Source organism: Ranitomeya variabilis, chromosome 4 (assembly GCF_051348905.1).
Source record: "Ranitomeya variabilis isolate aRanVar5 chromosome 4, aRanVar5.hap1, whole genome shotgun sequence".
NCBI lineage: Eukaryota > Metazoa > Chordata > Amphibia > Anura > Dendrobatidae > Ranitomeya > Ranitomeya variabilis.
In genome coordinates, this window is record NC_135235.1 from 751509308 (window position 1) to 751526482 (window position 17175).

A 17175-nucleotide genomic window follows, 5' to 3' on the forward strand; every position below is an offset into this window, starting at 1 on the left:
TAACATCAATGACAGCTTGAAGTCTTTTGTGGTAGTTGTGGATGAGGTTCTTTATTTTCTCACATGGTAAAGCTGCCCACTCTTCTTCTGCGATCTGTCGTCTATATTATGTTGCCTAACTGCCTCACATCATTACTAACTACAGCACATGTGCCTCGACGCGCGTTTTGCCGGTATACCAGCTTTTTCTAATGGCCCTTAGAAAAAGCCAGCGAAAGGCAGATTGCAGTACCTGTGCACTAGCACAATTTGCTCTGTACTAAGTCGTACCTTGTCAAAGCAGATACTTCACGCAGTATGCAGCATGTGTTTGCCTCTGATCGCACTTGAAGATCTGAGTTTATACACTCTTTACCACCTGCCGCAGGACTGTATTATCGGTAACGGCTTTCAATGAGCGATCACCCTTTGTGGCTGTGCTTCTAATAATTGGGCAATTTTTGGCAACAATCCTACAATAGGATGTCAGTGAATTATTCCAACATATTAGCCGAGGGCGAGTCTACAATCACAAGCTGCTCTATCATAAGCTTTAATCAGTGAGTGCTGCATTGGTCTTAATACGGTTATATCAACTACAAAATATAAGACTTTTCAGTGCATTTAGAAATTGTTTAACAGCACTGAAAATTATACATTTGCTCCGCCTCTTATTATTCTGAATAATTGTAGGTGAACAGATTGACTGTCAGTTTATGGGGACAACAGTCATAATCACATATTATTTACACATCTCCCACATTATCTTTTCTACAGGAGTTAGTGGGTCACCCTATAAATTATCCCCAATATGCATCCACACTGGATGTGTGTACAGTAATTTTAGATGCAATATTTTAATGCATATGGAATAAAAGTTTAATTTTAGTTACACATTATCTTTTATTCTTCTTCTACTTTGAATTCACTCCAGAACCTTCACTTTGTTCTGCTGTAGCCAATGACAGGTCAACTTGGACTTGTGTGTTGGATCATTGTCATGTTGGAACGTCCAAGTACGTCCCATGCACAGCTTCTTCCAGGCTGATGAGTGCAAATTTGCCTCCAGTATTTGCTGATAATGTGCTGCATTCATCTTTCCTTCAACTTTGACCAAGTTTCCTGTGCCTTTGTAGCTCACACATCACAAAACATCAGCGATCCACCTCCATGCTTTACAGTAGGAATGGTGTTTCTTTCATCATAGGCCTTGTTGACCTCTCTCCAAATGTAACGTTTATGGTTGCGGCCAAAAAGTTCAATTTTGGTCTCATCACTTCAAATTACCTTGTTCCAGAAGTTTTGAGGCTTGTCTCTGTGCTGTTTTGCATATTGTAAGCTAGATACTTTGTGGCATTTGCGCAGTAATGGCTTTCTTCTGGCGACTCGACCATGCAGCCCATTTTTCTTCAAGTGCCTCCTTATTGTGCATCTTGAAACAGCCACACCATTAGTTTTCAGAGAGTCCAGTATTTCAGCTGATGTTATTTGTGGGTTTTTCTTTGCATCCCTAACAATTTTCCTGGCAGTTGTGGATGACATTTTTGTTGATCTACCTGACCGTGGTTTTGATTTTACAGAGCCCCTGATGTTCCATTTGTTAATCACAGTGTGAACGCTGCTAACTTGCATTATCAATTCCTTGGATATCTTTTTGTATCCCTTTCCAGTTTTATTCAGTTCAACTACCTTTTCCCGTAGATCTGTTGACAATTCTTTTGCTTTCCCCATGACTCACAATCCAGAAACGTCAGTGGCTGGAAGAAAGATGCAAGAGTCTGTCTGGATCCCAGAAACTCACTCCGCTTTTATGCACACACTGATTACAAGCAAACAGGTCACAGGTGAGGATGTTACCTTTAGTGGCCATTCACACCCATTTGTGTCAACTTTTGTGCATGTTATCAGGCCAAAATCAGCCGGGTATGTGAACTTTTGATCAGGGTCATTTGGATGTTTTGGGTTGTCATTATGATTTAAAAAGAGAAAACACAGTAGTTTGACAAAAAAATGGCTTCACCCAACCACTAACCATGAGTGGAGAAAAAGTTTTGGTGTTATCATTCATATTCTCTGAAAAAAGGCCAAGAAAGCAACAATTCTGCAGGGTATGTAAACTTTTGAGCACAACAGTATGTAGAGCTCTCTGGAGGAAAAGGAGGTGTGTGATGCCCTCTGGAGGAGGTGGTGTCTGTAGCGCCCTCAGGAGAAGGTGGTGTCTGTAGCGCCCTCTGGAGAAGGTGGTATCTGTAGCGCCCTCTGGAGAAGGTGGTGTCTGTAGCGCCCTCTGGAGAAGGTGGTGTCTGTGGTGACCTCTGGAGAAAGTGTTGTCTGTAATGCCTCTGGAGGATGTGATGTCTGTAGTGCCTTCTGTAGGAGATAGTGTCTGTAGTGCCTCTGGAGAAGGTCGTATCTGTAGTGCCTTCTGGAGGAGTTGGTGTTTGTGATGCTCTCTGGAGGAGGTGGTGTCTGTAGCGCCCTCTGGAGAAGGTAGTGTCTGTAGCGCCCTCTGGAGAAGGTGGTGTCTGTAGCACTTTCTGAAAAAGGTGGTGTTTGTAGTACCTCTGGAGGATGTGGTGTCTGTAGTGCCTCTGGAGAAGGTGGTGTGTCATGATCTCTGCAGGCAGAGATCATAGCAAGCCTATAGAGGGACAAGCTCTCGGAAGATGGAACTATACTGACCATGAACTAAGCCTGCCGCGCAACTAGAAATAGCCAGGTAGCATTTCCTATTTAACGCTAGATGCCCAGCTCTGGCCTAAGACCTAAATAGCTAGCAGAGGGAAATATAAGACCTGGCTCACCTCTAGAGAAATATTCCAAAGAAGACAGTAGCCCCCCACATATAATGACGGTGAGTTCAGATGAAACAACAAACGCAGCAGGAAAATAGTCTTAGCAAATTTGAGGTCCGCTTACTAGATAGCAGAAGACAGATAGTATACTTTCATGGTCAGCAGAAAAACACTAACAAAACACCATCCAGAGATTACCTTAAACTCTGGCATTAACTCATAACGCCAGAGTAGCAATCCCTGATCAACGAGAGCTTTCCAGACACAGTAACAAAACTTCAGCTGTGAACTGGAACAAATAGGCAAAACAAAACATGGACAAAAGTCCAACTTATCTAGTAGTAGTCTAGAAGCAGGAACAAGCACTGAGAGGCATCAGATAACATTGTTGACCGGCAAGAAACCACCATAGAAATGAGCTTAAATAGCGACACCCACTACTGATGGAACCAGGTGAAACAGGAAAGAGGATGACAAGTCCAATTCCACAAGCGGCCACCGGGGGAGCCCAGAATCCAAATTCACAACAGTACCCCCCCCTCAAGGAGGGGGCACCGAACCCTCACCAGATCCACCAGGGCGACCAGGATGAGCCCTATGGAAGGCACGAACAAGATCAGAAGCATGAACATCAGATGCATTGACCCAAGAATTATCCTCCTGGCCGTAACCCTTCCAGTTGACCAGATACTGGAGTTTCCGTCTGGAAACACGAGAGTCCAAAATTTTCTCCACAACGTACTCCAACTCACCCTCAACCAACACCGGAGCAGGAGGCTCAACTGAAGGTACAACAGGTACCTCATACCTGCGCAATAACGACCGATGAAAAACGTTATGAATGGAAAAGGACGCAGGGAGGTCCAAACGGAAAGAAACAGGATTAAGAATCTCCAATATTCTATAAGGGCCGATGAACCGAGGTTTAAACTTAGGAGAAGAGACCCTCATAGGGACAAAACGAGAAGACAACCACACTAAATCTCCAACACAAAGCCGAGAACCAACACGACGATGACGGTTGGCAAAACGCTGAGTCTTCTCCTGGGACAACTTCAAATTGTCCATAACCTGCCCCCAGATGTGATGCAATCTCTCCACCACCGCATCCACTCCAGGACAATCCGAGGATTCCACCTGACCGGAGGAAAATCGAGGGTGAAACCCCGAATTACAGAAAAACGGGGACACCAAGGTGGAAGAACTGGCCCGATTATTGAGGGCGAACTCTGCCAATGGCAAAAAAGCAACCCAATCATCCTGGTCAGCAGAGACAAAACACCTCAGATATGTCTCAAGGGTCTGATTAGTCCGCTCGGTCTGGCCATTAGTCTGAGGGTGAAAAGCAGATGAAAAAGACAAATCTATGCCCATCCTAGCACAGAATGCCCGCCAAAATCTAGACACAAATTGGGTACCTCTGTCAGAAACAATATTCTCAGGAATACCGTGCAATCGGACAACATTCTGAAAAAACAGAGGAACCAACTCAGAAGAAGAAGGCAACTTGGGCAGAGGAACCAAATGGACCATTTTAGAGAAACGGTCACAGACCACCCAGATGACAGACATCTTCTGGGAAACAGGCAGATCTGAAATAAAATCCATCGAGATGTGTGTCCAAGGCCTCTTAGGAATAGGCAAGGGCAACAGCAGTCCGCTAGCCCGAGAACTACAAGACTTGGCCCGAGCACAAACGTCACATGACTGCACAAAGACTCGCACATCTCGTGACAGGGAAGGCCACCAGAAGGATCTTGCCACCAAATCCCTGGTACCAAAAATTCCGGGATGACCTGCCAATGCAGAAGAATGTACCTCAGAGATGACTCTGCTGGTCCAATCATCCGGAACAAACAGTCTATCAGGCGGACAACGATCCGGTCTATCCGCCTGAAACTCTTGCAAGGACCGCCGCAGATCAGGAGAAACGGCCGACAAAATTACTCCCTCCCTAAGGATACCTGTGGGTTCAGAATTACCAGGAGAGTCCGGGTCAAAACTCCTAGAAAGGGCATCTGCCTTAACATTCTTAGAACCCGGTAGGTATGACACCACAAAATTAAAGCGAGAAAAAAATAAAGACCAGCGCGCCTGTCTAGGATTCAGGCGTCTGGCAGTCTCAAGATAAATCAAATTTTTGTGGTCAGTCAATACCACCACCTGATGCCTAGCCCCCTCGAGCCAATGGCGCCACTCCTCAAACGCCCACTTCATGGCCAAAAGCTCCCGATTCCCAACATCATAATTCCGCTCTGCGGGCGAAAATTTGCGAGAAAAGAAGGCACAAGGCCTAATGACGGAGCAGTCGGAACCTTTCTGCGACAACACTGCCCCAGCTCCGATCTCCGAAGCGTCAACCTCAACCTGAAAAGGCAGATTCACATCAGGCTGACGCAACACAGGGGCAGAGGCAAAACGGCGCTTAAGCTCCTGAAAGGCCTCTACAGCATGAGGGGACCAATTAGCAACATCAGCGCCTTGTCTGGTCAAATCAGTCAGTGGTTTAACGACATCCGAAAAACCAGCAATAAATCGGCGGTAAAAGTTGGCAAAGCCCAAAAATCTCTGAAGACCCTTAAGAGAGGAGGGCTGAGTCCAGTCACAAATAGCTTGCACCTTGACGGGATCCATCTCAATGGAAGAGGGAGAAAAAATATACCCCAAAAAGGAAATTTTCTGGACCCCAAAAACGCACTTAGACCCCTTCACACATAAAGAATTAGACCGCAGAACCTGAAAAACTCTCCTGACCTGCTGGACATGAGAGTCCCAGTCATCAGAAAAAATCAGAATATCATCCAGATATATTATCATAAATTTATCCAGAAAATCGCGGAAAATATCATGCATAAAAGACTGGAAAACTGAAGGGGCATTAGAAAGACCAAAAGGCATGACCAAATACTCAAAGTGGCCCTCGGGCGTATTAAATGCGGTCTTCCACTCATCCCCCTGCCTGATCCGCACCAAATTATACGCCCCACGAAGATCAATTTTAGAGAACCACTTAGCACCCTCTATACGAGCAAACAAATCAGTAAGCAATGGCAATGGGTATTGATACTTAACAGTGATCTTATTCAGAAGCCGATAATCAATACATGGTCTCAAAGAGCCGTCTTTTTTTGAGACAAAGAAAAACCCAGCTCCCAAGGGAGAAGAAGATGGACGAATATGTCCCTTTTCCAAAGACTCCTTTATATATTCCCGCATAGCAGCATGTTCCGGCACAGACAAATTAAACAAACGACCCTTTGGATATTTACAACCCGGTATCAAATCTATGGCACAATCGCACTCACGGTGCGGAGGTAACGACCCAAGCTTGGGTTCGTCAAAGACGTCTTGATAATCAGAGAGGAACTCAGGGACTTCAGAGGGAATGGACGACGAAATAGAAACCAAAGGTACGTCCCCATGAATACCCTTACATCCCCAGCTCAACACAGACATTGCTCTCCAGTCCAAGACTGGGTTGTGAGACTGCAACCATGGCAATCCCAGTACCAAATCGTCATGTAAATTATACAGCACCAGGAAACGAATAATCTCCTGGTGATCCGGATTGATACGCATGGTTACTTGTGTCCAGTATTGTGGTTTATTATTAGCCAATGGGGTGGAGTCAATCCCCTTCAGAGGAATAAGAGTCTCCAAAGGCTCTAAATCAAAACCACAACGATTGGCAAAGGACCAATCCATAAGACTCAGAGCGGCGCCAGAGTCAACATAGGCGTCCGTGGCAATGGATGACAAAGAACAAATCAGGGTTACAGACAAAATAAACTTAGACTGAATGGTGCCAATGGAAACAGACTTATCAAGCTTCTTTGTACGCCTAGAGCATGCTGATATAACATGAGTAGAATCCCCACAATAGAAACACAATCCATTCTTCCGTCTAAAATTCTGTCGCTCGCTCCTGGACAGAATTCTATCACACTGCATACTTTCTGGCGTCTTTTCCATAGACACCGCCAGATGGTGCACCGGTTTGCGCTCCCGCAGACGCCTATCAATCTGAATAGCCATTGTCATGGACTCATTCAGACCTGCAGGCAAAGGGAACCCCACCATAACATCCTTAACGGCATCAGAGAGACCTTCTCTGAAAGTTGCCGCCAAGGCGCACTCATTCCACTGAGTAAGCACAGACCATTTACGGAATTTTTGGCAGAAAACTTCAGCTTCGTCTTGCCCCTGAGATAGTGCCATCAAAGTTTTTTCTGCCTGAAGTTCCAAATGAGGTTCCTCATAAAGCAAGCCCAAGGCCAGAAAAAACGCATCCACATCGCGTAACGCAGGATCCCCTGCTGGCAATGAGAAGGCCCAATCTTGAGGGTCACCCCTGAGCAAGGAAATCACAATCCTAACCTGCTGAGCAGGGTCTCCAGCTGAACGAGACTTCAGGGACAAATAAAGCTTACAATTATTTCGGAAATTCTGGAAGCTAGCTCTATTCCCTGTGAAGAACTCCGGCAAAGGAATTCTCGGCTCAGATACCGGAGCATGTACCACAAAATCTTGTAAATTTTGTACTTTCGTGATGAGATTATTCAAACCCGCAGTTACACTCTGGAGATCCATTATTGTCAGGTGCACACAGAGCATACAGAGATTAGGAGGAGAGAGAGAAAAAAGACTGCAGCAAGGCAGACTGGAGGAAAAAAAAAAAAAAAATTCCAGCAGACTTCTTATAACTCTCCTTTCTCAACCTGGGTCTTTAACACTTTATGGGCCGGTCAAACTGTCATGATCTCTGCAGGCAGAGATCATAGCAAGCCTATAGAGGGACAAGCTCTCGGAAGATGGAACTATACTGACCATGAACTAAGCCTGCCGCGCAACTAGAAATAGCCAGGTAGCATTTCCTATTTAACGCTAGATGCCCAGCTCTGGCCTAAGACCTAAATAGCTAGCAGAGGGAAATATAAGACCTGGCTCACCTCTAGAGAAATATTCCAAAGAAGACAGTAGCCCCCCACATATAATGACGGTGAGTTCAGATGAAACAACAAACGCAGCAGGAAAATAGTCTTAGCAAATTTGAGGTCCGCTTACTAGATAGCAGAAGACAGATAGTATACTTTCATGGTCAGCAGAAAAACACTAACAAAACACCATCCAGAGATTACCTTAAACTCTGGCATTAACTCATAACGCCAGAGTAGCAATCCCTGATCAACGAGAGCTTTCCAGACACAGTAACAAAACTTCAGCTGTGAACTGGAACAAATAGGCAAAACAAAACATGGACAAAAGTCCAACTTATCTAGTAGTAGTCTAGAAGCAGGAACAAGCACTGAGAGGCATCAGATAACATTGTTGACCGGCAAGAAACCACCAGAGAAATGAGCTTAAATAGCGACACCCACTACTGATGGAATCAGGTGAAACAGGAAAGAGGATGACAAGTCCAATTCCACAAGCGGCCACCGGGGGAGCCCAGAATCCAAATTCACAACAGTGGTGTCTGTAGTACCTCTGGAGGATGTGGTGTCTGTAGTGCCTCTGGAGAAGGTGGTGTCTGTAGTGCCCTCTGGAGAAGGTGGTGTCTGTAGTGCCCTCTGGAGAAGGTGGTGTCTGTAGCACCTTCTGAAAAAGGTGGTGTTTGTAGTACCTCTGGAGGATGTGGTGTCTATAGTGCCTTCTGGAGGAGATGGTGTCTGTAGTGCCTTCTGGAGGAGTTGGTGTTTGTGAGCTCTCTGGAGGAGGTGATATCTGTAGCGCCCTCTGGAGAAGGTGGTGTCTGTAGCGCCCTCTGGAGGAGATGGTGTCTGTGGTGCCCTCTGGAGGGGGTGGTGTCTGTGGTGCCCTGTGGAGGAGGTCGTGTCTGTAGTGCCTTCTGGAGGAGTTGGTGTTTGTGAGCTCTCTGGAGGAGGTGGTGTCTCTGGTACCCTCTGGTGGAGGTGGTGTCTGTAGTGCCACCTCTGGAGGAGAACTTGTGTCTGCAGTGCCCCCCGGAGGGTGAATGTGTGTCTGCAATGCCTCGGCAGGGATATCAGTCTGTATGGCTCCCTGGAGGTGTTGTACTGGTGGCCGTTAATCTGTTTTTCTCTTGCCATAAGGAAACCGAGAACCTGACAGATGCAGAGGAGCGATGTGATCAGCTGATCAAGAGTAAAATTCAACTGGAGGCCAAAATCAAGGAACTGAATGAGAGGCTGGAGGATGAGGAAGAGTCCAACGCCGAACTCACAGCCAAGAAGCGGAAACTGGAGGACGAGTGCTCCGAGCTGAAGAAGGACATTGATGACCTTGAGTTGACGTTGGCCAAGGTTGAGAAGGAGAGACATGCCGTCGAGAACAAGGTAATCTCCTCCGGAGGAGGTGTGGGGTGCGGAGATGTGTTCAGCCGCTCACGTACATCCGGTCTCTTCTGTAATAGGTTAAAAACCTCACTGAGGAGATGGCCGCCCTGGATGAGACCATCGCCAAGCTGACCAAGGAGAAGAAGGCCCTCCAGGAGGCCCACCAGCAGACCCTGGACGACCTGCAGGCTGAAGAAGACAAGGTCAATGCATTGACCAAGCTGAAAACCAAACTGGAGCAGCAGATCGATGATGTAAGGACAGACAGATGCTGGGAGTAGCATTGCTATATGGAGACAATACCTGGGTGTTACACCTTTACATTTCCCAAGAGGAGTTACCCTTTAGGTTTGTGACTCTTTCCTGACCTTATTGAATTATTTATTAACCCTTCCGTGTAGCTGCAAGGCTCTCTGGAGCAGGAGAAGAAAGTCCGGATGGACAACGAGCGGGCCAAGAGGAAGCTCGAGGGAGACCTGAAACTGGCCCAGGACTCCATCATGGACCTGGAGAACGACAAGCAGCAGCTAGACGAGAAACTGAAAAAGTAAGGAGGGGGCTCGGAGCCTGCACTCCATATATTGCTCTATAGGGGAGGCCACAGAGCCTCAGAATTTCTCCTAATTTAAAACCTCAGTTTCTTCTCAAGATGGTTTGTAAGTGTTCCTTGTTGTCCCATCTGTTCACAGGAAAGATTTTGAGATCAGTCAACTGCTAAGCCGGATCGAAGATGAGCAAGTGATGGGGAACCAACATCAGAAGAAGATCAAAGAGCTACAGGTGCAACCGGCGTTACTGCATGTGTCCCACAGGACATACAGGTCACACACAGGACACAGACCTGCTTGGGGTTAGAGGGGTCTGTCCCCCTTTGGGGCTGCAGAATGATCAGTAGTCCCGTCCTGCTTATATGGCCTTGCTGTGATGTTTCTGACCCTTCTCCACCATTTTACTCTTAGTCTCGTATTGAAGAACTGGAGGAAGAGATCGAAGCTGAGAAGGCGACGCGAGCGAAGGCAGAAAAACAGCGATCTGAGCTGTCTCGGGAGCTGGAGGAGATCAGCGAGAGGTTGGAGGAGGCCGGAGGGGCAACCGCGTCCCAGATCGAGATGAACAAGAAGCGGGAGACGGATTTCCAGAAGATGCGCCGAGATCTGGAGGAGATCTCTCTGCAGCACGAGGCCACGGTTGCCACTCTGCGAAAGAAGCACGCCGACAGCGGGGCCGAGTACGGCGAGCAGATCGACAACCTGCAGCGCGTGAAGCAGAAGCTGGAAAAAGAGAAGAGCGAGATGAGGATGGAGATCGATGACATCAACGGCAACCTGGAGGCCATGACCAAGTCCAAGGTCAGGAGCGTGAAGGGTCGGCAATGACCCCCTGGGGCTGCTAGGAGTATTGATGGTACATGGGTTCGACAATCCAGTCTCCTGGACAGCTCTGCAGATTTCGAACTTACTTTTCAAGACCTCGCAGTCAGACAATGAAAACCTTCTCACAGCTGAGGGTTCGTTGCAATCATTTCCAGTCTGCTATGACCAGAACTGTCTGGAGCTCCTTGGTCTCCAGCGACCTATGGCTTCACCAGACTAACACAAACCCTCAGCTGTGCGAACAGGATTAGATCAGGACAGTTTGCTCAGGGCGAAGAATGTTTCCATTCACTGACATGAAGAAGAGATCTTGAAAATGTGGAGAAATTGAAACGGAAAATGTACTTGATAGATGTAGACCGTATATATAATATGTCGATTACACCTAAGTCTGCTCTTATGTGAACGCCTCAGATGAACCTGGAGAAAATCTGTCGCACGCTGGAGGACCACCTGAGCGAGTTCAAGGCCAAGACGGAGGAGAACCAGCGGACGGTGGTGGAGCTCACCATGCACCGGGCTCGTCTGCAAACCGAGACAGGTGATAAGGACAGTGCACGTGCCCTATGTGGAGCTGCAGCCACCGGGGGGCGCACTGCACAGCGGACCATCTCCTTCTGAAGAGGTCATCATGTTTTTTAAGCACCTCCGTGGTGTTAATTTATGTCCAGTCAGCCATACTGATTGTAAAATTAGACACGTGCGGCCAGAAGATGGTGAATGGGGGGCCATTCATAAATAAAGGGGAGCCACAGAAAAGATCACATCTGTGGGGTCCGTGAGCTTAGACAGTGGTGGGCTCAGGTTTTCTTCTTGGGCTCAGCATTATGATAGTGGGATCAGGCTTATGATGTTGGCTCAGGCTTTTACTGATGGGCTCAGACTTATGATGGTGGGCTCAGGCTTATGATGGCGGGCCCAGGCTTATGATGCTGGGCTCAGGTTTGTAGTTGTGGGCTCAGGCTCATGGTAGTAGCTCAGGCCTATGGTAGTGAGTTCAGAATTATGGGACTGAGTTCAGGCTGATGGTGCTGGGCTCAGGCTGATAGTACTAGCTCAGGCTTGTGGTGGTGGGCTCATGCTTTTCTTCTTGGGCTCAGGCTTATGCTGATGGGCTCAGGCTTATGCTGATGGGCTCAGACTTATGCTGGTGGACTCAGGCTTATGCTGGCAATTTCAGGCTTATGCTGGTGGGCTCAAGCTTATGATGGTGGGTTCAGGCTTATAGTGCTGGGCTCAGGTTTGTAGTTGTGGGCTCAGGCTCATGGTGGTAGCTCAGGCCTATGGTAGTGAGCTCAGAGTTATGGTGCTGAGCTCAGGCTGATGGTTTTGGGATCAGGCTTATGGTGGTAGGCTCAGAATTCTAGTTGTGGGCTCAAGCTTATGATGGTGGACTCTGGCTTATGGGTAGCTGAGACCAATGGTAGTGAGCTCAGGATTATGGTGCTGGGCTCAGAATTCTAGTTGTGGGCTCAGGCTTATGGGTAGCTGAGGCCTATGGTGCTGAGCTCAGGCTTATGGTTCTGGACTCAGAAATCTAGTTGTGGGCTCAAGCTTATGATGGTGGGCTCAGGCTTATGGTGCTGAGCTCAGACTTATGGTGCTGGGCTCTGGCTTATGGTTGTCGGCTCAGGCTTATGGTAGTGGTCCGGAGTAGTGATGAGCGAATATACTCGTTACTCAAGATTTCTCGAGCATGCTCGGGGGGTCCTCCGAGTATTTTTAGTACTCGGAGATTTAGTTTTCCTCACCTCAGCTGAATGATTTACATCTCTTAGCCAGCTTGATTACATGTGGGGATTCCCTAGCAACCAGGCAACCCCCACATGTACTTATGCTGGCTAACAGATGTAAATCATTCAGCTGCTGCAAGAAAAACTAAATTTCTGAGTACTAAAAAATACTCGGAGGACACCCGAGCGTGCTCGGAAAATCTCGAATAACGAGTATATTCGCTCATCACTAGTCCGGAGTTATGGATGTGAACTTGTCACCCATATTTATGACACATCTAGAGATGACTTTTGGGTCTGGAGGACATCTGTCGATGCTTCGGGGGAGATGGAAAACACTAGTATTTTACACTCTGCTTTTGATTTCAGGCGAGTTGTCCCGACACCTGGAAGAGAAGGAGACTCTAGTGTCTCAGCTGTCGAGATCTAAGCAAGCGTTCATCCAGCAGGTCGAAGAGCTGAAGAGAAGTCTGGAGGAAGAAGTGAAGGTGAGATGTCTGAGACCTGGACCTGCAGATCTTCTCCAGGCCACGTAACGTGTCTGATTGCCCGTCTCCCCCCCATCGTTTCCCCATAACCAGACCAAGAATGCCCTGGCTCACGGCTTGCAGTCGTCTCGCCATGATTGTGACCTCCTGAGGGAACAGTACGAGGAGGAGCAGGAGGCCAAGTCTGAGCTTCAGAGAGTCCTGTCCAAGGCCAACGGTGAAGTGGCGCAATGGAGGACGAAATATGAGACCGATGCCATTCAGCGAACTGAGGAGCTGGAAGACGCCAAGTAAGCCCTTCTATATATGATCTGGTAAAATCTGGTGGGATTCTCCACAGTTAGAATGGTATAACCCACAATATGAATGTGAGAACATCACTGTCATCTCTCACATAAAGGTTTCCAGGCAGAGAGTTGGTGGCATTATACTAATATTTGTATGGAGTTTCCTCATGAAAGGCTGGTGGGAGTTTCACCAGTTAGAGCAGTATTATCCAGTATATTAAAGGTAATGTGGCCCATACCTCCCAACTTTAGGGGAAGGGAAAGAGGGACAAAGTCAGCGGCGCGCATAGCGCGCCGCGGCAAATTTTAGGCCACACCCATTTCACAACTAGCCACGCCCCAACCACACCCATTTAGCACTTCTGATCACAATGTTTCGTTAACAATAATTATGAACAAAAAAATATGGCCACACACGACGCTCCATACTGTACAATGGCCATTGGCCACATTATGCTCCATACTGTATAATGGCCCCACATGATGCTGCGTACAGTATACTTGCCCCACGTGATGGTCCATACAGTATAATGGCGCCACATGATGCTTTGTACAGTATAATGGCCCCACACAATGCTGGGTATAGTATAATGGCCACACAATGCTGGGTACAGTATAATGGCCCCACACAATGCTGGGTGCAGTATAATGGCCACACATGGTTACCCCACCCCCATCATTGCCTTCTCCATCAGTACACACAAACACCTTTCACCGCGCTCCCTCGCAGCAGCCGGCAGCTTCCACTCCCACGGCGCTGAATGGTGTCATCCAGCTGCGCCGCTGACTGCTGTATCCAGCATTACAGCTCAGTCCCCATAGAATGTAATACAGCACAGCCCCATAGAATATAATGCTGCACAGCCCCCATAGAATGTAACGCAGGCAGGTGGCAGCCCCCATAGAATGTAACGCAGGCAGGTGGCAGCCCCCATAGAATGTAACGCAGGCAGGTGGCAGCCCCCATAGAATGTAAGGGGTGCTGCACCAGGTTGGTGGAGAATCCGATGGATGGGTACCAGGGGGAGAGTGGGAGCGGGGTGCGCGCACCATGGGGAGACAAAGTTTAGTTTGTCAGTCCTCCTATGCTGTCAGAGTCTCTGCTGTAACCGCAGCAGGGCAGCGCTGCATGGAGAGGGGGAGAGACACATACATTCACTTACAGTCTGGAGATCCGCTCGCTGCTCCCGCGGTCACACAGACACGGAGTGTCTCACAACTCTGCCCCCGTGCCAGAAACCAGTCCGGGTGCTGCCGCTCTGTCCTCAGAGTCCGCCCACGTCTATAGTTGAGGAGGAAGCCGGAGGCGGGCGGTGAGGCAACTCAAGGGGGCGTGGCTACAACGCAGTCCCAGGGAACGGAACGAACAGCGGGTACTAATCGGGCTCTCTCTACGTCCCGGAAGTGGGCGGGGCTTCACCGGCGGCCGCAAATTCGGGATTTTAAATGCCCGAAGCGGGACAGCGGGACCCCGGTGCCAAAGCGGGACTGTCACGCTGAAATCGGGACGGTTGGGAGGTATGATGTGGCCTACAATATACAGTCAGTACAGACCAATGAGACCATTACTGCCCTCTGCAGGAGGAAGTTGGCGCAGCGCCTCCAGGAGGCAGAGGAGCATATCGAGGCTGTAAATTCTAAGTGCGCCTCCCTGGAGAAGACTAAGCAGAGGCTTCAAGCAGAGGTGGACGACCTAATGATTGATGTGGAGAGGGCAAACTCTCTGGCAGCTGCTCTGGACAAGAAGCAGAAGACCTTCGACAAGGTATTAGGATGTGTAAAGTTCTCAACAGCATTGGGAGAAATTCAATATCTTACAATGTCCGGACCCTGAGAGAATAAGTCAGAGCACCGAGACAATACCACAGATGAGAGGGATTTGAGATAAAACATCAGTAACTTAATAAATCACGGCTCCGAGATTATCCCTGATATGAGGTCAGGATCCTACAAAATCATTTTTGGATTTCTGATAAATCTGATAAGTTTGGATCTGAGATCATATAGAATAAGTATCGGAGATAATGTCTAATATGGGGTCTGAGAGTGAGATAATAAGTCATCATCTTTAATATAAATCAGGGCACTGAGATAATAGGTTTGAGGTCAGGATTTGAGATAATATTAGATATGTAGTCAGGAAATGAGATAATAAGGTGGAGCTCTGAGGTGTTTTGAAATATGATGGTAGGATCTGAGATAATATCAGATGTGAGGTCTGGATCTGAGATAATATAGCAAAAACTCGGCACGAGTTAAGTAAGACAAGTGATTTAATGGTGTCCACAAAATAACAGAAACGTTTCGGTCCTACATCCGGACCTTCATCAGTCACAGTTGATAAATGTGAGGGAGCGAGTGGACCCACAGAATTGCGATTGTGGAATGAAATAATAATAATAATTTTATTTCTATAGCGCCAACATATTCCGCAGCGCTTTACATTATAGAGGGAATTTGTACAGACAATAGACATTACAATAATCAGACAGATCAAAACAGACACCAGGAGGAATGAGGGCCCTGCTGCTCGCAGGCTTACAAACTATGAGGAAAAGGGGAGACACGAGAGGTGGATGGTAACAATTGCTTTAGTTATTTGGACCAGCCATAGTGTAAGGCTCGGGTGTTCATGTAAAGCTGCATGAACCAGTTATCAGCCTAAGTATGTAGCAGTACAGACACAGAGGGCTATTAACTGCATAAAGTGTATGAGAACATGATGCGAGGAACCTGATTATGGTAAAAAGTTTGAATGGGCCACACAGGGATGGTTAGGTTAATGCATTGAGGCGGTAGGCCAGTCTGAACAAATGCGTTTTTAGGGCACACTTAAAACTGTGGGGATTGGGGATTAATCGTATTAACCTAGGTAGTGCATTCCAAAGAATCGGCGCAGCACGTGTAAAGTCTTGGAGATGGGAGTGGGAGGTTCTGATTATTGAGGATGCTAACCTGAGGTCATTAGTGGAGTGGAGGGCACGGGTAGGGTGGTAGACTGAGACCAGAGAGGAGATGTAGGGTGGTGCTGAGCCATGGAGTGCAGTGTGGATGAGGGTAATAAGTTTGTACTGGATTCTGGAGTGGATGGGTAACCAGTGTAATGACTGGCACAAGGTAGAGGCATCGCTGTAATAGTTGGTGAGGAATATGATCCTGGCAGCAGCATTCAGGACAGATTGGAGCGGGGAGAGTTTGGTAAGAGGGAGGCCGATTAGTAGAGAGTTACAATAGTCCAGTCGAGAATGAATAAGTGAGACAGTAAGAGTTTTTGCAGAGTCGAAAGTAAGAAAAGGGCGAATTCTAGAAATGTTTTTGAGATGCAGATAAGAAGAGCGAGCCAGTGATCGGATGTGGGGGGTGAATGAAAGCTCGGAATCAAGGATGACCCCAAGGCAGCGGGCATGTTGCTTTGGAGTAATGGTGGAACCACACACGGAGATGGCAATGTCAGGCAAAGGTAGGTTAGTAGAGGGAGAGAACACGAGGAGTTCAGTTTTTGACAGGTTCAGTTTCAGATAGAGGGAGGACATGATGTTAGAGACAGCGGTAAGACAATCACTGGTGTTTTCTAAGAAGGTTGGCGTGATATCAGGAGAAGAGGTGTATAATTGGGTGTCATCAGCATAGAGATGGTACTGGAACCCAAATCTACTGATTGTTTGTCCAATAGGGGCAGTATACAAAGAGAAGAGGAGGGGGCCTAGGACTGATCCTTGAGGAACCCCAACAGTAAGGGGAAGGTGAGAGGAGGAGGAACCAGCAAAACATACTGTGAAGGATCGGTCAGAGTGATAGCAGGAGCACCAGGAGAGAACGGTGTCCTTGAGGCCGATGGAGCGGAGCATAGTGAGGAGGAGCTGATGATCCACAGTGTCGAATGCTGCGGAGAGATCCAAGAGAATTAGCATGGACTAGTGACCATTAGATTTAGCTGTTAGTAGGTCATTAGAGACTTTAGTGAGGGCAGTTTCAGTAGAGTGTAAAGAGCGGAAGCCAGATTGAAGAGGGTCAAGAAGAGAGTTATCTGAGAGATAGCGGGTAAGACGGGAGTGGACCAGGCGTTCCAGGAGTTTAGAGATGAAGGGAAGATTAGAGACAGGTCTATAATTAGCGGCACAGTTTTGGTCGAGGGAGGGTTTTAAAGTAATGGGTGTATGATGGCATGCTTAAATGAGGAGGGAAAAATACCGGAAGTGAGGGAAA

At 47.7% G+C, this 17175-nt stretch overlaps 1 protein-coding gene across 1 annotated transcript in view; it reads left to right on the forward strand.

Moving 5' to 3' along the window:
- LOC143766776 (myosin-3-like) overlaps positions 1-17175 on the forward strand; it is a 59731-nt gene that overhangs the window by 24751 nt on the left and 17805 nt on the right. Inside the window, exons 23-31 of the mRNA XM_077254727.1 lie at positions 8846-9088; positions 9166-9342; positions 9490-9635; positions 9778-9868; positions 10048-10437; positions 10876-11002; positions 12564-12682; positions 12776-12972; positions 14551-14734. Of these exons, the coding sequence (XP_077110842.1) occupies positions 8846-9088; positions 9166-9342; positions 9490-9635; positions 9778-9868; positions 10048-10437; positions 10876-11002; positions 12564-12682; positions 12776-12972; positions 14551-14734 (1674 nt within the window). The remainder of the gene's footprint in view (positions 1-8845; positions 9089-9165; positions 9343-9489; positions 9636-9777; positions 9869-10047; positions 10438-10875; positions 11003-12563; positions 12683-12775; positions 12973-14550; positions 14735-17175) is intronic.